General features: G+C 45.7%; 1 protein-coding gene across 1 annotated transcript in view; it reads right to left on the bottom strand.

Annotated features, from left to right (window-relative positions):
* ATP10A (ATPase phospholipid transporting 10A (putative)) overlaps positions 1–10,912 on the bottom strand; it is a 175,051-nt gene extending 164,139 nt beyond the window's left edge. The window contains exon 1 of the mRNA XM_029239437.1: positions 10,052–10,912. Within this exon, the coding sequence (XP_029095270.1) occupies positions 10,052–10,527 (476 nt within the window). The 5' untranslated portion in view covers positions 10,528–10,912. The remainder of the gene's footprint in view (positions 1–10,051) is intronic.
* Between the last annotated feature and the right edge of the window lie 12,460 nt (positions 10,913–23,372).

Raw genomic sequence — 23,372 nt, 5'->3', positions numbered from 1 at the left:
GAAAGAAATGATGGGCAGTTCTGTCAAAAGGACTCAGGAGTCAACCTGACCAAAGAACATCAATTATAATAACTACAACTAACTAAAACCAATGAATTATATTTAAATCTGTGAATTCCACAGTAAATAAACCTATAAAAGCCATAATAATAATTTTTTAAACGCTAAATACCCTTAGGAGAAGTGGTTGATTCCAGAACCAGGGAAAGGAAAACAGAAGATAAGCCTGGAGCACCTTACAGAGCCAGAAAATGAGCACAGCTCAAGAAAGGCTGGGGGTGCTATACACCTGAAACTAACACAACAATGTAAATCAACTATCCTCCAATAAAATGAAATTTTTTTAAAAAATTTAAAAAAAGGAAAGCTGGGGACACATCAAAGGGACACTGATCCAGCCTGAGAGAGCTCCCAATCACCAAACCTGGAACAATGTGAGCAACCAGATAAATTACAGTAGTATTTGACTATAACCCCTGGAATAAATATGCAATAATCTGCACTGATATAAATAATTGAGTAAATAAATCAACAAGGAAGGAAAAACTGGCTCTTCCAAGAACTCTAGCTCATAAACGCAGAAGTGAGGGATAAAGAAGATCACCATTAGAACACTCCTGCAATAATTACTGCAGACAAGACCTGCCGATGGATGCTAATGTTGGAGGGCAAAATTTAAGGAGAAATAAGATACCTACAAAGTCTCAAAGTATCGACTCCAAGATGCTGTATACCAAAGGAAAAATCGTAAGTTTATAGTGCAGAAACCTAGCAGACACCATCCTAACCACGTGATCAGTTAGCCTCATCAGTAGTAATATATATTGGCATTGTATACCCCCTGATATCATGCAGAGAAAGGCATCACTTCAGTAGGATTCCCACCAAAACCCAAAAATCTCAATTTAATGAGGAACAACAGACCAACACTAACTGAGGGAAAAATTTCACAAAGTAACTGATCAGGAGGTGGGACTGCCAGAATGGTGAAGCGAGGAACTCTGTAAATTTGATCCTGCATAAAAACTCTACACTGGCAAAAATTTCCAAGTCAACTTTTTCAGAGTGCTGTATATTAACAAAGGCTTGCCATAGTCTGAGGAGAGTCTATTTAAAAAAAGAAAACAAAAAAAACCTGATAAACCTCAGTAAGAACAGTAGGATTGGTGGTGTTTTAACTTGACTTACTCCCATTCCCCTCTCTCCCTAGCTGCACAGTACCTGTGAAAACCAGCTGACTAGATGCCACCAGAAGAGGTAGACTGAGTTTGGAGTTCCTCAAAAAGTCCCAACCCCAGAACAGTGTCGTTATGGGAGCTGATCTGGACCTCGCTCTGTGGGAAAAGCCCTATACAATAGAACAGGCATTGAAAACAATCAGCAGCAATTGTTCAACATCACAGCTGCCTAAGGCTGCTATACCAGTTGGGGAAAACAAGACAAGTGTATTTTTTGGTAACTGTTTTCTTCTCCTATCCATATTTAAAAGACAATTCTGGGGACTTCCCCACAGAGCAGTGGTTAAGACTCCATGCTCCCAATGCAGGGGGCCCAGGTTGGATCCCTGGTCAGGGAACTAGATCCCACATGCCTGCCGCAACTAAGGAGCCTGTGTGCCACAACTAAGGAGCCCACCTGCCACAACTAAGATCTGGTGCAACCAAATAAATAAATATTTTAAAAAAAGACAATTCTGTAACTATAAAAAGAAGAGCAAACTAACCCAACTCAAACAGAAGGAAGGAAATAAAGATTAGAGCAAAATTAATGAAGTAGAAAATAGAAAAACAATAGAGAAAAAACAATACAAAAAAAGTTGGTTCTTTGAAAAGATCAACAAAATTGGAAAACCTTTAGCTAGAATGACCAAATAAAAAAGAAAGAAAGCGTATATCATTAAAATTAGTAATAAAAGAGGATACATCACCACCAACCTTACAGAAATGTAAAGGATTATAAGGGAATATTATGAACAACTCTACGCCAACAAACAAGATAACTTAGAGGAAATGGACAATTTCCTAGGAAGATACAAATCTACCACAGCTGACTCAAAAAGAAATAGAAAATCTTAATGGAAACCTACAAGTAAAGAGATTGAACTAGTAATTTTTAAACTCCCCACAAAGAAAAGCCCAACCCCACACTGAAGATATTTTCAACTGTGAATTCTTTCAAACATCTAGTTTAGAATACATACCAATTCTTCACAAACTCTTCCAAGAAAAATAGTAGGAATACTCCCCATCTCATTCTACGAGGCCAGTATAGTATATTCCTTACAGCAAAACCAAACACACACACACACACACACACACACACATACACACACACCAATATCCCAAAGGAATACAGATACAAAAATCATCAACAAATTCTAGTAAATTGAATCCAGCAAATTATAAAAAGGATTATATACCATGACAAATCTTGGGATTTATCTCAAGAAGGCAAGATTGGTTTAACATGAAAAATCAGGACTTCCTTGGTGGCACAGTGGTTAAGAATCCACCTGCCAATGCAGGGGACACAGGTTCGAGACCTGGTCCGGGAAGATCCCACATGCCGTGGAGCAACTAAGCCTGTGTGCCACAACTACTGAGCCTGTGCTCTGGAGCCTGCAAGCCACAACTACTGAGCCCACACGCCACAACTACTGAAGTCCATGCACCTAAAGCCCATGCTCCACAACAAGAGAAGCCTCTGCAATGAGAAGCCCATGCACCGCCATGAAGAGTAGCCCCTGCTCACCACAACTAGAGAAAGTCCACATGCATCAATGAAGACCCAACACAGCCCAAAATAAAAAATAAATAAATAAATTTATTTTTTAAAAAAAGAAAAATCAATGTAACACATTATATTAATTTAATAAAGGACAAAAGCCACATGATCATGTCAATAGATGAAGAAAAAGCATTTAACAAAATCCAATACTCTTTCTGGATTTTAAAAAATAAAATAAAATTTAAAAAACTCGGACTTCCATGGTGGTGCAGTGGTTAAGAATCTGCCTGCCAATGCAGGGGACACAGGTTCAAGCCCTGGTCCGGGAAGATCCCACATGCTGCGGAACAGCTAAGCTCGTGCGCCACAACTACTGAACCTGCGCTGTAGAGCCCGCAAGCCACAACTACTGAGTCCATGTGCCACAACTACTGAAGCCCGCGCACTCTAAGGCCCGTGCTCCGCAACAAAGAGAAACCACTGCAATGAGAAGCCCGTGCACTGCAATAAAGCATAGCCCCTGCTCACCACAACTAGAGAAAGCCCGCGCGCAGCAGCGAAGACCCAACACAGCCAAAAATAAGTAAATAAATATATAAATAAATTTATTTAAAAAAAACCTCAACAAAATCAACAAATAGAAAGGAACTTTCTCTGATAATGGCATCCATAAGAGAGCCACAGCTAGCATCACACTTAATGGTGAAAGACTGAATGTTTTCACCCTTAGATCAGGAGCAAGGCATGATCATATATAGAAAATCCTAAGGAATCCACAAAACAAGTATTAGGTCTAATAAATGAGTTAGCAAGGGGGCAGGATACAGGATCAGTACCCGAAGGACTGACCAATACTTGTTACTGCATTAATGGAAAAACCATTTCAATCTGAATAAAACTGTAGTTTAATTTAATAGGTTTGTGCTGTGCTAATGTTAATTTCTTAGTTTTGACAACTGTAGTACAGCTAAGTAAAATGTTAAAATTAGAGGAAGGTTGGTTAGGGGTATACTATTTTTGCAACTTTTCTATAAAGTCTAAAATTATTTCAAAATAAAAAGTTTAAACATTTTAGAAAACTAATTAGTTCCAATTGGAAGATGCTAGTGATCCAAATCAAGCATTTCTGTCTTTCCTATATGAGTTGTACCACTGGGAAACCAGGCAGTAGATGAGGGAAAGAATTTTTTTATGAAAGTATTCCCAATAATAAATGAAAGAATTAGACCACCATCATTTCACAACCACTAGCAAATAAATGGATGCAGGCAATGATCATCATGGCTGCTAACATCATAAAAAGATGGACCAAGGAGCTTATGTTCCTCATGATGGAAGTGCACCACCTACGCTTGTGGTTTTGATCAAAAAAAAAAAAAAATCAAACCTGAACCTGATGAAACTCTGATAAAGCATCGAGACTCACCTACCACTTCACAGGAATTACAGTAGAAAGAAATATGTTACATGATCCACAGGAAAGGAATCAGCAATATTTAAGCTATGTGAAACCCTCCAGGACAAATAACTCAGTTTCTTCAAATATATTTTGCAAGGGGAAAAATAAATAAAACAAATTGCAAGGGGTAAAAAGAGAGAGAGAGAGAGGGAGAAAGGGAATTTTAGAGGAGGAAATCAAAAGAGTATGGGAGCTCTAAAAGACAGATCAGCCAACTGCAATGAGGCAACCTTATCTGGATCTGATTCAAACACACAAATTGAAATAAAATATGAGACAAGTGGAAATTTGAACATTGATTGGGTATTTAATAATATTAAGGAATTAGTATTAATTCTTTATAATAATGGTATTGTAGTTTAGGTTTTTAAAAAGTTCTTGATTTTCTAAAGATAAATGCTGAAACATTACAGAAGAAATATCCTGATGTCTGGGATGTGCTTCCAAATAAAAAGTGGGTGAGGGAGTGAGGGCAATATGGATAAACAATGTTGCCATGAGGTGCTAACTGTTAAACTAGGTGATGGAGACACAGAGGTTCCCTATCTGTGCACTGCTCTTTATCTGTGTAAATAGAATGCAACTGGAAATCAATAACGAAATTTGGGGAAGTCAGCAATATATGGAAATTAAAACATTCCTAAATAAAATGGGTCAAAGAAGAAATCACCAGGGAAATTAGAAAATACTCTGAGATAAATAAAATTTTGAAGGTTTTGTTTTTTGGGTTTTTTTTAAATGAAGCATACTGCTCTAGGAGGTGGAGATGACAAGTACAAGCAAACTACAAACATGGAGTCGGAGCAGGATGACTCTGGGTTCAAGCCATGGCACTGTCATCTCCTAATAGGGAACCCTAAGGCAGCTATCAAGCCCTGAAGCTCAGTTTCCTCATCTGTGAAATGGGGATATGAAAATAGGACCATCAGGATGTTAAGATGGAACTGTGCACTAAAACACTTGGCTCATATTAACAAGTATTATAAGAACCTTCCCATGAACAAGACTATCTCCTGAAGGCAAGCAAGTTTTTAGGGAAAGATAGGTTCTTTTTCTATAACTGGACCCTATTTATGACTCATGAAAGGTATCAAAAGAAAAATTATTTCCAAAAACCATGTGAATGGCAATGTCCAAATATTATTCCTCAAGTATCCCCCAACCTAGCACACAAGAGGGATGTCCCTGCTTAAAGAACACTTGCATTGTCCTGATATGTCCCTGTCCCCTGGGTCTTGCGCTGGTACCTCTGCTTCTTCAAATCTTTTATTACTCCAAATAAGACAAAGATGCTGTGCTTCCCAGGGGCAAAATGTCTCTGCTGGTGGTGAGGAAGAGACTGGGCTCTCCAGGAAAGGGAGGAAAGGAGGACCAAGACAAGATAAATGGACAGAAACAAAAGGAGAACTTTGTCAGGTCCCATTTCAGGCTCTTCTGAAAAAACAAATCATGAAGCCCGGGGTAAGCAAATTGGACAGATAACCCTGATGAGCTGGGGGAACAAAGCAAGAATCAAAGGAAAGGGAAGAGACAAAAATCAGAATAATTCCAAGATAAGCATTAGAGCACGCCCTGACTACCTGTTTTCCCAAAAGATGATGGAAAGACACCAAGATGCCATACTCATATCCAAGAACAGAGCCCCCAAAGCCCAAAAGATTCAGGGAAATGTCACCTTGGGTTAATTCATGCAGAAACGCTGCTGTTTCCATCATCCTAGAGTCAGACACTGAAAGGTGCCTGTGTTTGAGTTATCTCAAAGCATATGGAAGCTAAAGGGAAAACATTACACAAGAACCCAGGCAGGGTTTGGGCAGAGGGCGGGCAGCCCATAGCACAAGGGTGCCAAACTCTCCCAGGGCCACAGGATCAGGGCCAGAAGGGGCACGTGGACCTGGGGCCAGTACCCCACTTGACTAGTTAGGAAATGGAGTGCAAGTGAGGCAGGGGGGCTTGTGCAGAGTCTCAGCCAGGCAGGACCCCCACCTCAGGCTGCGCCACTCTGAGGCTCATTCCATTTCTGGCAGCAGGGGCGAGGTTTCTGGTTTTAACGTGTTACCCCCCCACCCTGTGGTTGAAGAGGTGGATGAGTGCTTGGACCCCTGCTTCCACCCTTCACCTCTCTTGGGCAAATCCCCTTCCAGGAATGTTTCTTCTTAAATTTCCCCCCAGCTCCTCCTCTGATAACCATGCTCTGCTTTCCCACCACCAGAACCGCCACTCTCTGGGCTGGCTCTGCACTCCTGTCCCCTCTCCTCTGTCAGTCCCATCTGCCTTGGGACCTGTGGTCATTCGCTGCCCCCTTCATCCCAGCCTCTGGTGGCACCAGTCCTGTCCCAGCTGGACGCTCGCTTGGTACTGGAGGTGGATGCCTGCCAGCTAAAGTGAACTCCAAGCTCCCCAGCAACAGGAACCTGAGGTCACATTGGGAGGGAAAGGGGACAGAACTCAGTCACCCCCTTTCTTTCCACCTGTGCCCAGAAGGAGGTGGCTTCTCCAGCCAACTGTCACCAACACCAGGGAGGTCTACGTGACCAGAAAGGGCTTCCATGCCTCCCCCATCGCACTAGCCCACAGCCGAGTGATGCTCAGACTGACCTTCCCCCAGGATGGGGGCCACAGGCAGGACCTGAACCCCCAGGATCACCCACTGCGCTCCTATCCTGCTGGCTCAGGAGGGTTTTCCTAAACACAGCCTGAAATCCAGGAGATGATACCGTGGGCTCAGGCCGTGGAAATAGGACCTCCGCTCAGGTTTGTTCGTGCAAACCAAGCCGTGATGTCGACACCAGCCTCCCACCTCCAGAGGCTCAGCAGCCCAGGAGTGGGGGGAGGAGAACCTGGGAACCTGCACTTCCAGCAAGCCTGATGGGGGATTCTCACAGAGAGGGGACCCAAGGACTCCGTTATGGGGACACACCACATAAATAACAGTACAAATCATTGATGCACTGCACGCTCCAGTCAGAACACAGAGAAGCAACCCTCCAGAGACACTGTCAACAGGTCAGGCTTCCACAACTAAAGTCTGCTCTCACTCTGCATTTACATTCACTTGACTGAAGCCCCATTTCACAGCCACCAGAGCAATGACATGACACAGGACAGATCCTGACTGTGCACCACTGTGGGGCCACTGCCTCTGTAGTCACCAAAGGCCTTGAACGAACTCTGGCCTGACATAAAATGTCATTTCCCAGGCTTCTCTGGCCAGTCTCAGTGCCAGCTCTCTGAGATCCTGACTTCAAGGCCGTACACGTCCCTGCGCACAGGTTAAGACCTGGTTGCAGTCTCAGGGGACCCTGACTCTGTCACGTGCGCCACACTCCCTGGTCCTCGGACTCGTGCCCTCTGCAGGGAGTCTCCTGAGCTGCCTCTCTGGGCTAGCAGCCCCACCCAGGACCCCCACGGACATGTGCCACGGTGCAGTCGGTCCCCAAGGTAAGCTCCAGGTGAGACCCAGACTCTCCCTTCTCCAGAACCTGGCCTGGGTCTGGCTCAGTGAGGAAGAGCTCAGGGTATTGGTTTGAGCCGATGGGCAACAGCAGCAAGGCAGCCACACGCAGCGTGGAATGCAATCGGAGGACGGGGAGGGCTCGGACACCCACAGGACTCAAAGCCTAGGCCGGAAAACACCCATCCCAGACTTTCTGGGCCCAGAGAAGTTTGACCTGGCTTCTGAAAAGGGATGGCCCTCCTCCAGACAGGCCTCCTCTCCACACACAGCTGCCACCATCTCACACCCACGGAGCTTCCTTAGGAAGAAGGCCAATTCTCTCCCCAGGAAAGCATTCAAGGAATTTGACTTGGGAACTGGGAGGTTCTGGGGAACTCCTCCTGAAAGCACCATTATCCCCGAGGCCTCGCCCCCGAGGACTGTACCCAGCTTTTGAGAACCCAGGTCAGGTCAGGGTAGAAGGGGAAGCGAACGGGGATGGGTGGGTCCACGAGGAAGATGAAGGTTTCAGAATCCCATGAAGCATTCCGAGGCCATGGAGTCCTGAGATTGCTTTGGGGTTCCACTCTGAGTTTTCTCATGGGCATGTTGTGGGTGACGGTTGTTTTAAGGGTTGACTTCACGGGTGGAAAGCACTTTGTCAGCTGAAAATAAACTGTTTCTTGAGGCCTAAGTATTCCTAAAAAGGAGGCTACAGGAGCTACCAGCTGAGTAATAACAGGAAGTGATACATGTGTAAAGACTAAAACCTGGAGCCCCACTGGGGTCATGGTGAGCAGAACAGATTGGAGTGCTGAAACGGGGGACCCTGAGGACATCTGCGTAAGGGTGCCCCCTCCCTTCTTGGCTTCAGGAGCCTGGGGAACAGAAGCCAGGAAACCCCACAGCCCTTTCTATCGATGTCATGCTTGCTGACTGGACAATGGGTACCCCTTGATGGCAAGCAGGCAGCATTACTCAAAAGTGGGTCATGATATAAGCATCACCTCTGTGCTAATTAAATACACAGATTCCCGGGCCCAATCCCAGATGAGCCTGGGATTCAAGTTGTTAAATTGTTATTTTTAATAAGCTCCTCAGGCTGATTCTTACATAAATTTAAGAAGCACAAGCACCAGAATATCGTAAAAGCTGTGAAGTCGGGAAGACCTGGGTCAAATTCTAATACTACTACATAGCAGCTGTGTGGCTTTGGCCAAATTACTTAACCTCTCTGAACTTCTGTTTATTCATTTGTAAAATAAGTATAAGGCACAATCAGTGCTGCTGGGAGGGTTACAGATACTCAAACGCATTCATGGTCTTCGTCTAAACTATCCTAAGAGGCAGGAATAACCATGGCCCAATGAGAGTACAAGGGGCTTCCTGGAGTCCGCTCACATGTAATGGTGGCTGAACAAGGCTAATGTCCTTCACCTCAGAGGCCCATATCAGCCCCTACACTGAGACTCAAGCAAAGACAACAGGAGGGAAAGACGGGCTGAGCTCTGGATGGAGGCCAAGACCATCTGCCTTCCTGAGGGATGCGGCCTTAAGGTGGACTCCACTACTAGACACAGCTCCAAGATGGGTATGCAGCCAAGTGCCTCTCTTGGGGTGGGGAGTGTAAAGAGAGAAGAGACAGAAGCATCCCAGACAGGTCCCGCCTGAGGATCCAAAACTTTAGGGAGGTACAGGAGGAGCCCAGAAGAAGTACATTCCTTGGTACTAACTGGACAGGGCTTGAAAAACCCCTCAAAGCCTCAGTCTTTCCATCTGGAAACTGGGGTTAATTTTTTAAAAACTAAACAGTCAACTATGGCATGGCACCCAGCTGGGTGTCCTGCTCACAGCTCACGTCAATGGATGGACGCCGCTGTTACTACCCCTGCCATTTTAACTGGTCTCTGCCTGACGTGTCGGCACTTGGCGGCAGTTTCACTCTGTTGCCCCAAGACGAAATGTTATCTAAGACCGAGCTTTACATTCATTCCTGTGTAGGTTGTTAAAGTCGTTCAACATCCTGGCGCTTGGAGCCTGGCTGAAGGTAGAGGCTGGGACTTCAGGCTGGGGCGCCCGGGAATAGGTTTCCCTCCTTTTTACTTACAAGGCAGGAGCGGCTGGGACTGAGGACGCCCAGCTGCCTCTGGATTCCAGCCCTGGGATCCCTAGGCTCAGAAGCGGCGTCTGAGTGACAATCAAGGACAGGGTACCCCCGCGCCCCGACATCTATGGTTTCTTGCTCTCCGCGACCAGAGTCGCAGTCCCGGCTCGGCCCCCGGGCCCTCGAGGCCCGGCCCTCCGCCCAGAGTTGAGTCGCTCTCTCCGGGGCTCCCCACCCCGTGCCACTCACGCCGCGCCCAACGCCAAGTTTCCGGGAGCGCCCCGGCCCTGCGCGGACCCAGCGCCGCCCCGCCCACTCCGCTCACCTGCTGAAGACGAGGCAACCCAGGTGGTTGATCTCTTGGTCGGAGCGGTGACGGCTGTAGTCCTCCCACAGGTCCTTGAAGGCCGTGACCGCCAGGATGAAGAGCACGGGCGCCAGTGCCAGGCCGGGCTGAAAGGCGTTCACCGCCGGCACGAAGTTGAGCAGCGCGATGAAGACGAAGTACACGTTGGCCAGGCGATGGAACTGCTCGAACAGGTTCTTGGGCAGGAAGGACAGCAGAGTGTACTTGGTGGTCTTGAGCCGGTTGTCGGCCAGGTGCTGGGCGCCCCCGCACCGCCGCCGCCGCCGCCGCGCGCCCTTGGCCGCGCTCGCCAAAGGGTCTTCGGCGCCCGGGGGCGGCAGCAGATTGGAGCGCACCGTGCGCGTCCTGACCTCCCGGCGCCGCCGCCGCCGCCGCCGCCGCCGCCGCCGTCCCGGGGTCCCGGGCTCCTCAGCCGCCGCCAGCTCCCACTCCATGGCCGCGTATCGCCGCGCCCGGCTCCTCCGCCGCTCGCGCCCGCCCGCGCCAGCCTCCTAGGTGATCATCGCCGGCGGCCCGGCGCGGCGGCGCAGGTTCCCCGCCTGCGGGACGCACAGAGACGCGGTTAGCTGCCGCCCCGCCCAGCCCAGCCAGCCCGCCCGCCGTCGGGGCCGGGCGCCGCACAGAGACCCCTTGTCCTCGCACCCTCCCGGGCCTTTCCGCCCTGGCGGCTCCCGGCCCCGCCCCGCGCCGCGCCCAGAGTGGGACACCGCGGAGAGCGGGAAACAAAAAGCCGAGCTGGAAACTTTAGAGAGGCTTAGTTTCGTTTCCCAGAAGCATCAGTTCGGTCCGCCACCGGAGGAGAGAGGAGGCGGCAGAGTGTGGGAGGAAAGGACCGCAGCCCCCCTAGGCTGGCGGGCTCTTCCCGAGTCCGTGCAGGAGGCTGGGAGCCTCCTGGAGTAAACTAGAATCAAAGTTCAAATGAATCAGGGCATACCAAACCAATGCTCCGATTTTTATGTCTTATTTACCAAGGACATCTGCTCCTGGGACCCCAAGAGGATTCTTCGTTGTCTCTACACTTCCTTACCCTACTCTTTCAGATTCACTTCTTGGGTGAACTAGACTTTGAACTTTTAAGATCATCACTGCCTTTCCTTACTTCCCTAAATAGGATTCTTTTTTCTTTTTTTCCCCTTAATTGAAGGGAGAAATATTTCGCTAAGCAAAGGCAGGCTTTGGTTTGCTTTATTTCTATCTCTTTTCCTCTCTGGTAAACCCTGAGGGCCAAAATACACCTTGTATGCTCTGGTTCTGAAGTGGCCTCTATGACCCAGACGGTGACGGGGCATTGAAGATGGTTGTTGGAAGGGGAAGGGGGGGGCAGGAGGGTGTGGCAGAAGTGTCTGTTGGTGCAAAAGACTCCCCTCAGTATTCATAGGGAATCAGAGAGAGCAGTGTGTGAAGGGTGGGCAGAGGCTGGGCATGGCAGAAGGTATGGGGAGTCCCAAGTGGGGACAGTAAGACTTGCCCCCAGATGTACTACAGCCAGCGGTGACAGTTTGGCCACTTTAGAAGTACAGATGCGAGAAGCAGGGATTTCTTGCCCAGGAGACCATGGCTGGGAATTTGGGTGAGAGGAGCACTTTTGGGTGCTGCCTATCTGGATTTGGGGAGCTGTTGGCCTCCTCCTCCTCCTTCAGGCCAGCCCCTCATTTCTCTTACTGCATTGGGACACTATCATCTCCCAAGGGACCACCTCAGCAGCCTTGCTGGCCTGAGTTCCTCCCTCGTGTGCCCGCTGACAAGTCACTTCCCTGGCTTTGCTCAAATCACTTACCTCTTCCCCATGACGCTTTCTCAGGATGGTCCTCACCTCCCGTACCCTGGCTTACACCCCATCCAGCCAGGACAGGGACTCCATCTCTACAGGGAACCTTGCCATGGACCACAATATTTACTAGAATCCAGCTTGAGGAGGGTAGACTGACAGGTACTAAGAAAATGATCCATGTCATTGATCAAGCCTCTTTCCTTCCACCATTCCTGGGGGTACCATATTGATGTATGGTACATCATCATACATCAAAGGCCCAAATCAGAGCAAATTTTGACTGAAGTGCCTGTATTTTCAGGGAAAGAAATCAGATCTCACAGTGGACCAGTGGCATCCCAAATTGAGTGTTAACAGCCCATGAAGGACCACAATTTCCCTGGTGTCCAGGGACTAACTCATGGATCCACATTTTCCTCCAACCCCCAACCCAGCGAGGTCCCCAGGGCCTGCTGGTTCCCTCCATTTCCCATCCCTACAGTATCCCCAGGGTTGCCCCAGGGCCTCTGGGTGGGTCTCCCTGCCTTCCAGTCTCCCAGCTACAGCCAGTCCCCAGGTGGCCAAAGTGGTTACTTGACTTCCTTGACTACTTCAATTCATTTTCTTACCCGGGAGCTTACAGGAGTCCCCTGCTGCTTACAAAGTCAAAGGCTGGCTCCTCAGGCAGAGGTCCCTTGAGACTCTCAGGGAACAGGCACCAACTTGCTAATTTAACTCTGCCCCGCCCTCCTCCCCACCAGCCCCAAGGGAGAGGTCTCCTTACCCTTCTCAGAACAGGCCTTGTTCTTTCCCATCTGTGTTCCGCTCTAAGGTTCCAAGGTTCTGTGAGTCACACTGCTCCCTAAGCCTGGAATCTCTCCCCACTTGCTCTTCACCAATCCAAATTAAGTATTTCCACTAAGGCCTAGTTCATCTGCCCTTGAAGGTTTCCACACTGCATGATCCATGAACCTCATGGAATTACTTGTATTCTGACATATGTGTAGTGGTATGTAAGCCTCTCTTAGACTGTTCTGCAGGGGTTTGGGGTTTGGATGTCTTCTGTCAGCCAAACTCTCAGACTCTTAGCTTCCTGGGCCAGGACCAGGCTTGGATGGACTCCCAGGCTGGCCCTCTGGACCCCTGAGTTCTAAGGAGGCCCTGCTGCTGACCCCCGGGCAAATATCTTTCATTGTCCTCACTCAGCAAATACTTATTCATCACCTGCATGTGCCTGGCGTCATTCATAGGCACTGGGGCCACAGGGGAGAAGAGGCAGTGTGATATTGTGATCTATAATAAGAAATATATATTTGGTCTTTGTCTCCATTTCTGGTTTCTGGCACAGAGCTCCTAATCCCTTGGAATTTCCTAAGTGATAAGAGCTATAAAGGTGCCTTGATATTCATAACAAACCCCTTTCAACCACACCTGGGTATATGTTAATGAAGTGACTTTTAGAAAGCCCCTAAGGATAGAGGCAGATTGACAGGGAACCATCTAAGTGATTAGAAGTTTGGAATTTTCCACCCTCTGACCTCTGGGGAGGGGAGGGAGCATGGGGGTTGAATCAATTACCATTAATCAAAGGTTTTAATCACTTTTATGTAATGAAGCCTCCATAAAAACCCAAAGGACTGTGTTTGGAGAACTTCTAGGGTGGTGATCATGTGGAGATCCCGGGAGTGTCGAGGGCTCACAAAGGGCATGGATACTCTGTGCTTTCCCCGCACCTTGCCCTGTGCACCTCTTCCATCTGCCTGTTCCTGAGTTATATCCTATTATGATAAACTGGTAATCTAGTAAGTAAAATGTTTTCCTGAGTTCTGTGAACCACTCTAGCAAATCAGTCCAACTCAAGGAAGGGGGGTCTCTGGGAACCTCCAATCTATAGCCAGAATCTATAGTTGATCTATTGTCAGAAGCACAACTGACAAACCTGAACTTGTGATTGTCTCCTGAAGTGGGAGCAGTCTTGTGAGACTGAGCCCTTACCCTGTGGGATCAGACGCTCTCGTCAGGTAGATGGTGTCATAATTGAGATGAACTGTAGGACACCAGCTGGTGAATTCACACACACACACATATTGGAATCGGTGTCCCATAACAAAGGCAGCCACTAAACAGGACACTCTGGGAACACCACTAAGTCCCTGCTCTCTGGAACACTGTGTTCTCCTGTGGGAATACCAACAAGGCGGGCACAGGAAATGGAGGGGCACGGGCAACCCGGCGGGGAGGGGTGTGCTTGGCTTACTGTAGCTAGGGCTGTTGGAGTGGGCCTCTCCTAGGCAGCCCTGAGCAGAGGCTAATGGAACAAGCTACACAGATGTCTGGGAGAAGAAACGCCAAGTGCAGGAGAGGGTGGGGTTCCGGGCCCAGAAGATGGGCTAGGTGACTAGGGTCCCAGGGTGGGCTCTTGGAGGGCCTGGAGGATCACGGTGATCATTTTGGCTTTTAGTTGAGTGAGAAGGGAGGCTAGGAAGGGTTTGGGTGGAGGACTCATGTGACTGGACTCAGGTTTTCAAAGATCATCGGCTGGGGCTTCCCTGGTGGTGCAGTGGTTAAGAATCCATCTGCCTGGGCTTCCCTGGTGACGCAGTGGTTGAGAATCTGCCTGTCGATGCAGGGGACACGGGTTCATGCCCCGGTCTGGGAGAATCCCACATGCCGCAGAGCGGCTGGGCCCGTGAGCCATGGCCGCTGAGCCTGCGCGTCCGGAGCCTGTGCTCCACAACGGGAGAGGCCACAGCAGTGGGAAGCCTGTGTACTGCAAAAAAAAAAAAAAAAAAAATCCATCTGCCAATGCAGGGGACAGGGGTTCCATCCCCGGTCTGGGAAGATCCCACACGCCACGGAGCAACTAAGCCCGTGCGCCGCAACTACTGAGCCTATGCTCTAGAGCCTGCGAGCCACAACTACTGAGCCCACGCGCCACGACTACTGAAGCCCATACTCTCTAGAGCCCCTGCTCCGCAACAAGAGAAGCCACCGCAATAAGAAGCCCACACACTGCAACGAAGAGTAGCCCCTGCTCACCGCAAGTGGATGGAGAAAGCCCACGCGCAGCAACAAAGACCCAACACGGCCAAAAATAAATAAAAATAAAATAAATTTATATAAAAAGAAACAGATCATCGGCTGTTGTGTGAATAGAATGCAGAGGAGTGAGAGCAGCAGAGAGAGGCCGTCAGAAGCCATTGCAGTGACTCTGGACAGGGGATGGTGGCTTAGGCGGGGGTGGCCATGGTGGAGGCTGGGAAGCGGCTACTCAAGCAAGCAGAATCTGCTGGTGGCCTGGGCGTGGTGTCTGAAAGAAAGAAGGGAGTTGAGGATGTCTAGCTAAAAACTTGAGTTGCTGAGGCAGGAAGACAGTGTGGGGAGTTGGGGGGAGGGTGCTGCAGGTGGGCACCGGGCCCAAGAGCCGAGATGCAGGAGGCAGGGGTGCACAGGTGCACACATGCCAGCTCAGCAGGGAGGCCCAGCCAGAGATGTCAGTCTGGGGTCAAAGAGCAGGATGTGGGTGGAGGACAGCGTGGCTGGGAGTGGGATTGGGGCACAGAGGCCAGCGTGCAGGGCTTCACCTGCCTTTGGAAGGGACAGGCCTCTCTAGATTCATTCCAAGGGCAACAGGAAGCCACGGACTGCCCCAAGCAAAGGCATGAGATGAAAGAATCTGATTTTCCCTTTTAAAAGATGGAAGATGGACTTGGAGCCCAGTGGGAGCAAGCAAGGCAGTGGATTAAATAGGAGGTGGCTTAGACCCAGGCAATGGATAGACAGTAGAAAAATTGGAAGTATGTCTTCCAGGTACAATATGTCCCTTACATACTGACCTTCAGGTGCAAACTTTCAAAGGTGCGAACGTGTGTTCACGTGTCCAATCATGTAAGTTAGTTCATGTTTCTGGCGTACATTGTTTTTTCCACCACTTTATGCTGGAGGTAGAGAAATATTACTTGGAGAAGGATGTCCCATTCAACATTCTTTTGCTGCTTGACAACGCTCTGGGCCACCCCCCATTCATGGACGACTTTCATCCCAATGTCAAAGTAGTGCATCTGTCATCAAATACTGCGTCGCTGATCCAACCTATGCACCAGAGACTTACAGCAACTTTCAAGAAATATTATTTATGTCACACTTTTCATCAGGCAGTAAAGGTGAGTGACGAATCAGGAACAACCTTGTGACAATTTTGGAAGGACTATACTATCTACAAGGCCATAAAAACATTGACTTTGCTTGGCATGAGGTTATGGCCGTCACCATGAATGGGGTTTGGAAGAACTTTGCCTGCAATTTGTTCATGATTTTCATGGATTTGGGAAAGTGGATGAGGAGTCCAAAGAGGTCTTCATCAACTTAGTGACCCTCAGCGAGAAGCTGGAGCTAGGTCTGCAAGAGGACGACTTCATTGAACTCCTTGCTGTGCAACATGAGGAGCTTACTAATGAAGACCTGATGGAATTGGGGGCCCAGAGAAAGGGCACAGAGAAACAAGAGAAAGAAGAAGTAACTGAAGAACCGAAGAGATTCATGACACAGGAAATGGCAAGGGGATTTTCCTTATTTGAGGAGGCACTGCTAGTTTTTGAGGCACAGGACCCGAATGTAGAACAGTACACGAAGGTTGCAGCAGCTGTTCAGAATGCCATCCAGTGCTACCATGTAATCTATGATGAGAAAAAAAGAGCTACTACCCAGACATCACTTTTTCAAGAGGGTAGATAGAATTGAATACAGCAAGCAACCAGAACCTGTGCCATCAGCACCAGGTGTGAGTGAAATTGCAGCTTGCCCTCCGTCTCCTGTTGCTGACGATCCTTCAGCTCTACCATCTCCCACCTCCTCTCCCTCCTCCAGTAAGTAACTCTTCTTGCCTGTTCACTTGATGCCAGCCCCTGTATGCCAGCTGTTATACTGCACTACTGTACTTTTCAAGGTACTATACTGTAAGATTAAAAATGTTTTCTTTATTTTTTGTGTTTGTTTGTTTTTTATGTATTATTTGTGTGAAAAGTATTATAAACCTATTACAGTACAGTACTATATAGCCGATTGTGTTAGCTGGGTACCTAGGCTAACTTTGTTGGACTTAACAAACAAATTGGACTTACGAACATGCTCTTGGAATGGAACACGTTTGTTTGTAGGGGACTTGCTGTAGAGTTAATTGATTGGCCAACAGGTTGGATGTTTGAATGAGGAAATGAGGTGAATCAACAGTAACACTTAAGAGTTTAGTTAATAACTTGGGGATGAAGGGGAGCAGAGTATTCCACCCTAAAATATGCCACTTTGGCACACTGATTATTTTGAATTAAAGTTACTTGAGAAACAGCCAGTGCAAGAAGGACACTTTGACCCTCCTTTGTCCCCCTGAAATAGGAAATAAATATCCCATGTGAAGATACCCTCCCTGTAACAGGAGGGTAGAAAGCATACTTATCACCAGAAATAGGGAATTTAGGGGAGTTCCCTAGTGGTCTAGTGGTTAGGATTCCGGGCTTTCACAGCCATGGCTTGGGTTCAATCCACAGTTGGGGAACTGAGATCCTACAAGCCGCGCAGTGCTGCCAAAAGAAAGAAAGAAGGAATTTTAGGACTGAGAAGGCTATATACACAAACCTTTTTACTTCTTCATCGTTTACTCCCTGAGCCCAAACCCCTTTGTCTCATCAATTCTTCACAAATGCATTGTTTCTTTGCCTAAAAGCTGCCTGCTTTGGTCGCTTCTTTGAGTCTCTTTTTTTATGTACAAAAATTACATGTGTTTTTCTCCGATTAATTTATCTTATGTCAGTTTAACTATTAGACCAGCCACAGAACCTAGGAGGAAAGAAGGAAAAGTTTTTCCACCCTTAAAGGGAAGAACAAGTTTGGGGAAGAAAACACAAAGGTAGCATACCCCATGCTAAGTGTGAGGTGCCTGTTGGACCTCAAACAGATGCCAAGTAGGCAGTGAGATAGTGAGGTCTCAACATCACAGGAGAGGCCAGCACCAGAGATACAGACCTGGGCAACATCAAAAGAGACCTGTAATTTAGAGCTGTGTGATGAGAAGCTGGCACCTACAGACAGAACGTAAATAGAGTGTATAGAAGAGACCCTGGTGTGATGTTCTCACTGAACAACGTAGAGAATTGGACGAGGCAGTCCTGAAAACTGTGTCCAGCTTTCATGTACTGAGAATCAGCCCCTTTGATGGTGTGATGCTTGCTTAATTAATACTTCTGGACTAAGTGACAATCACATTCTCAACGTTTTAAACTAACAACATTTGTTTAATATTTACTCTGTGACTGCCCCTAATTTTTAAAAAAAAGGCATAAGAGAGTTTGAAATGTGAAGTGTATAAAAGCAGGCACAGATGCTGGCCATTTATTAACAAGGCACAGATGCTGGCATTAATAATGTGATTTTAAATAAATGTTAATTAATTAACATTTATTTAAAAATTATCAAAGTATAGAGCTGTGGAATATTAGGTTAGATTAATTGGTTAATGATCCATGATAATGTCCCAAATCCCAGAAATGCCAAATTCACCGAGACTCAAGTAAACATTTCTATTTTAGAATGCTTGCCTGTGCACAATTTGTTCTCCTTTTCTCCAAACTAAACTTCTTGCGAAAGACAGATGACACATTTTTTTTATAACTGTATAGTTGTGCTGGGAAACTGGGGAAAGTATCTTCAGAAGATAGAAAGGGATGCCTGGAGATATAAAGCAGGTGAAAGTGGGTTGGTGAAGAAGTCTAATGAATACAAGGGAATGCATTATATAGTCAAGTAGGCAAGGAAGGTTTTTAAAAAGTGTTTTCCAAATATTCCCCCTGGAAAGGTCCCAAATCTGAAGAGAAGGTCTGGGAGCACGAGCTGTGCTGGGGCATCTGGGGAGGAAAGGAGGTCCATCATTCCTGCATTGCAAGGACCAGGGTGCTGCTCTAGACCCCAGGCCCGTTATTTCTACTAGTTGCCCTCACTGCCTGATGCACATGAGGGACCCCTGCTGAGCTTCAAAATCACACCAACACCCAAGTCTCGCTCCAGACCAGTTATATGTGGGTGATTCTACATGCAGGTGGGTTTAGACTCTGGTCTACATCTGCAGTTGTTAAGTATGAACTTATTAAACAGTCAAGAGTCACCGGATCCTTGAGCAGAACTAGTAACATGAGAGAAAGAAAACAACTCCGCACAAGTTTGTCCTCTCTGAGAGAATACAGAGCCAACACAGAACACAGAATAACATTAAAAATCATTATTATCCTTAAAAAAGATCCCAAAGTCCAGCCCATGTATAGAATTGCCATGAGAAAGAAGCAAATGAGAAACAATAAATTAAAAATAGTAAAAGCTTTGGAGCAAAGGCAGGGCTGGTTACATAGTTTTTAAAAACATAATACACAATGTGAATGTACTTGTTGTCACTGAACTGTACACCATAAATGGCTAAGATGGCAAATGTTATATTTATGTATATTTTATCATAATTAAAAAAATAATAGAGGGGAAAAATTAGTAATCTGGATGGTAAACTGAGGAAATCTTTTAGAATGCAGGGCATAAAGATGAAGAAATGAAAACAGCAGAGAAGAGGCTAGGAATGTGGAGGATGGATCCAGAATATTCCCTCCCAGATGCCTGTGCTAATGGTTGACAAGGTAAATTGGACCAACACTTCAGAGGACATCTAGAAAAAATGGACAAAACATTAATAGAACATCTGTTTGGAAGCATCAGAGAGTGAACAAAAAGCAAAGGTAATGAGGCCAGGACCCAGAAGGAGGAAGACATCAGAGAGCAGAGTCCAGCGTCTGGGACAGGACTCTGCAGGCCCCTCTCCCTAGCAGCCTGTCTTGTCCCCTCCCTGCTGTGACTCACGCCTGATGTGCTGTTTGTGGGCGCTCTTCTGCAGCTCAAGACCTGAGCTCCACCAGGCCGGGCTTGGGGGCTGCTTGGTCACTGCTGCCACGCGTCCTGGTGCCAGGAGAGTGCCTCACAGGGCTGCCTCTGGAACATACTCAGCAGATAAACATTTACCTTCCTCACGTGATGGAAAAACTGCAAAACTCTTCCACGGGAGGCAGATTTTGAATACAGATTTCTATATTAGTCAAATTGATATTCAACTGTCCTGGCAATTAAATGCATTGCCAGACATTCAAAAATTCAGAGAGGCAGCCATTCATGCTTGTTTTCTGAACAAAAAAAAAATGTAGCTTACTATTTGTGGTAATATATCTATAAAATGAACATAATCTGCCTTTATATATTAGTGTTATTTTTCTACTTTCTACAATTAGAAAATATAAACCAGAATAAGTGACTCGGGAATAAGAAAACTTTCATTTTTATGGAAGTATAGTTGATTTACAATGTTGTATTAGTTTCAGATTATTTTCCCTTATAGGTTATTACAAAATGTTGTGTATGGTTCCCTGTATACAGTAGATCCTTGTTGGTTACCTATTTTATATATAGTAGTGTGCATATGTTAATCCCAGATTCCTAATTTATCCCTCCCCCCTTCCACTTTGGTAACCATGAGTTTGTTTTTTATGTCTGTGAGTTTTGTAAATAAGTTCATCTGTATCATTTTTCTTCGTTCCACACATATAATATTTGTCTTTCTCCGTCTGGCTTATTTCACTTAGTATGATAGTCTCTAGTTTCATCCTTGTTGCTGCAAATGACATTATTCCATTCTTTTTTATGGCTGAGTAGTATTCCATTGTGTGTGTGTGTGTATATATATATATATATATATATATATATATATATATATATATACACATACACACACCATATCTTGTTTATCCATTCATCTGTCTATGGACATTTAGGTTGTTTCCATGTCTTGACTATTGTAAATAGTGCTGCTATGAACATTGGGATGCATGTATCTTTTCAAATTAGAGTTTTCTCCGAATATATGCCCAGAAGTGGGATTCCTGGATCATATGGTAACTCTTATTTTTAGTTTTTTAAGGAACCTCCATACTGCTCTCCATAGTGGCTGCACCAATTTACATTCCCACCAACAGTGTAAGAGGGTTCCTTTTTTTAAAAAAATTTATTTATTTATTTTTGGCTGTGTTGGGTCTTTGTTGCTGCATGCAGGCTTTCTCCAGTTACGCCGAGCAGGGGGTACTCTTCGTTGCAGTGTGCAGGCTTCTCATTGCAGTGGCTTCTCTTGCTGTGGAGCACGGGCTCTAGGTGTGTGGGCTTCAGTAGTTGTGGCTCGCAGGCTCAGTAGTTGTGGCTCATGGACTCTAGAGTGCAGGCTTAGTAGTCATGGCACATGGGCTTAGTTGCTCCAGGGCATGTGAGATTTTCCCGGACCAGGGCTCGAACCCATGTCCCCTGCATTGGCAGGCGAATTCTTAACCACTGAGCCACCAGGGAAGCCCAGAGGGTTCCTTTTCTCCACACTCTACAACACTTATTATTTGTAGATTTTTTAATGATGGCATTCTGACTGGTGTGAGGGGATACCTCATTGTAGTTTTGATTGACATTTCTCTAATAGCTAGCAATGTTGAGCATCTTTTCATGTGTCTGTTGGCCATCCGTATGTCTTCTTTGGAGAAATGTCTTTCTAGATCTTCTGCCTAATTTTTTTTTTTTTGTGGTACGTGGGCCTCTCACTGTTGTGGCCTCTCCCGTTGCGGAGCACAGGCTCCAGACGTGCAGACTCAGCGGCCATGGCTCACGGGCCTAGCCGCTCCGTGGCATGTAGGATCTTCCCGGACCGGGGCACGAACCCGTGTCCCCTGCATCGGCAGGTGGACTCTCAACCACTGCACCAACAGGGAAGCCCTGCCTAATTTTTTATTGGGTTCTTTTGTTTGTTTTTTGATATTGAGCTGTATGAGCTGTTTGTATATTTGGGAAATTAATCTCTTGTCGGTTGCATGTTTTGCTAAGAAAACATTTTGAATAGATTAACCAGCCCCAGAAGATCTTGAAAGTGTCCTCAGAAATCCATCCTCCAAAAGCACCCAATGGAGAACATTTGACAAATTCTGCTGTAACTTCAAATAGTTTAGTTTTAAATTGTATTCAAAATATAGTATAGAAAGATATTGAGACCCTCTCAATTTGTTCTACAAGGCTAGCAAAACCCCCATTAAAATCAGAACGTGTAATTGTGAAGGAACCGTTTATAGTTTATTTATAGTTTATTACCCTATAGTAATATGTATAGGTATAAATATTGGAAAAGAAAAAGGCACAGTTTATCACTCTTTGCAACATCATGGCTTGTATCCAAGAAAGTGGTTAGTAATATCACCAATGGCAAGATAAAGACATACAATCAGTAGGTTTCTCATATACAACCAAAAGCCAATTGGAAAATGTAATGAATCAACCAACGGGCCTCATTTTTAGAATAAATATAAAATACCTAATGAAAAGCAATTAAAAATCTGTTTGGACTGTTTGCAAATAAGCATAACAACCCCCGACAATAGCAGCAGTAACGTTTAACATTTGGGGAGCAGGTAATACCTGATCGATGTGTGCTGATCACTTTATAGCCTTTATCTCCATCATCCTGCCCTGAGGCAGAAGGATTTTTATCCCAATATTAGAGATGAGGAAAATGTGAACACGTGGCTGGTGAACATGACATTTTACTGAGGTGATAAAGGAAGATCTAAATAAAGATAGAAGTATGCCGTGTCCCTGGGTGCACCTCTCAGATTAACCTGTTGATTTTGTGCATTTTCCAAACTAATTGCAACTGGATTTTTTTTTCAACTTGACAAATTGAATATAAGTAACTGAAGAATAAATGGAGATAAATATGAAAAAAATTTTGGAGATAAGAAATTAATAACATACTGCATTGACAAAAATTAAGAAGCCAAACAATACTTAAGGCTTTTGAGAATATGGACTAGATGGAACTTTTTTTTTTTACTCAGTAATTTTTAAAATTTAAGTATAGTTAATTTACAATGTTGTGTTAGTTTCAAGTGTACAGCAAAGTGATTCAGTTATATATATGTATATACATATTCTTTTTCAGATTTTTTTCCGTTTATAGTTATTACGAGATATTGAATATAGTTCTCTGTGCTATACAGTAGGTCCTTGTTTTTTATCCATTTTATAGGTAATAGTTTGCATCTGCTAATACCAAACTTCTAATTTATCTCCCCTCCTCTCCAACTATTCTCTTTAGTAACCATAAGTTTGTTTCCTCTGTGAGTCTATTTCTGTTTTGTAAATAAGTTCATTTGTATCTTCTTTTAGATACCACATATAAGTGGTATCATATGGTATTTGTCTTTCTCTGTCTGACTTACTTTACTTAGTATTATAATCTCTAGGTCCATCCATGTTGCTGTAAATGGCATTATTTCATTCCTTTTTATGACTAATATTCCATTGTATATATGACCACATCTCCTTTATCCATTCATCTGTCGATGGACATTTAGGTTGCTTCCATGTACTGGCTATTGTAAATAGTGCTGCAATGAACATTGGGGTGCATGTATCTTTTTGAAT

The sequence above is a fragment of the Monodon monoceros genome, unplaced genomic scaffold (genome assembly GCF_005190385.1).
Source record: "Monodon monoceros isolate NGI ecotype Baffin Bay Population unplaced genomic scaffold, NGI_Narwhal_1 Super_Scaffold_21, whole genome shotgun sequence".
Lineage (NCBI taxonomy): Eukaryota > Metazoa > Chordata > Mammalia > Artiodactyla > Monodontidae > Monodon > Monodon monoceros.
Note: the sequence above shows the minus strand (reverse complement) of the source record. Positions and strands in the feature narration are given on the sequence as shown.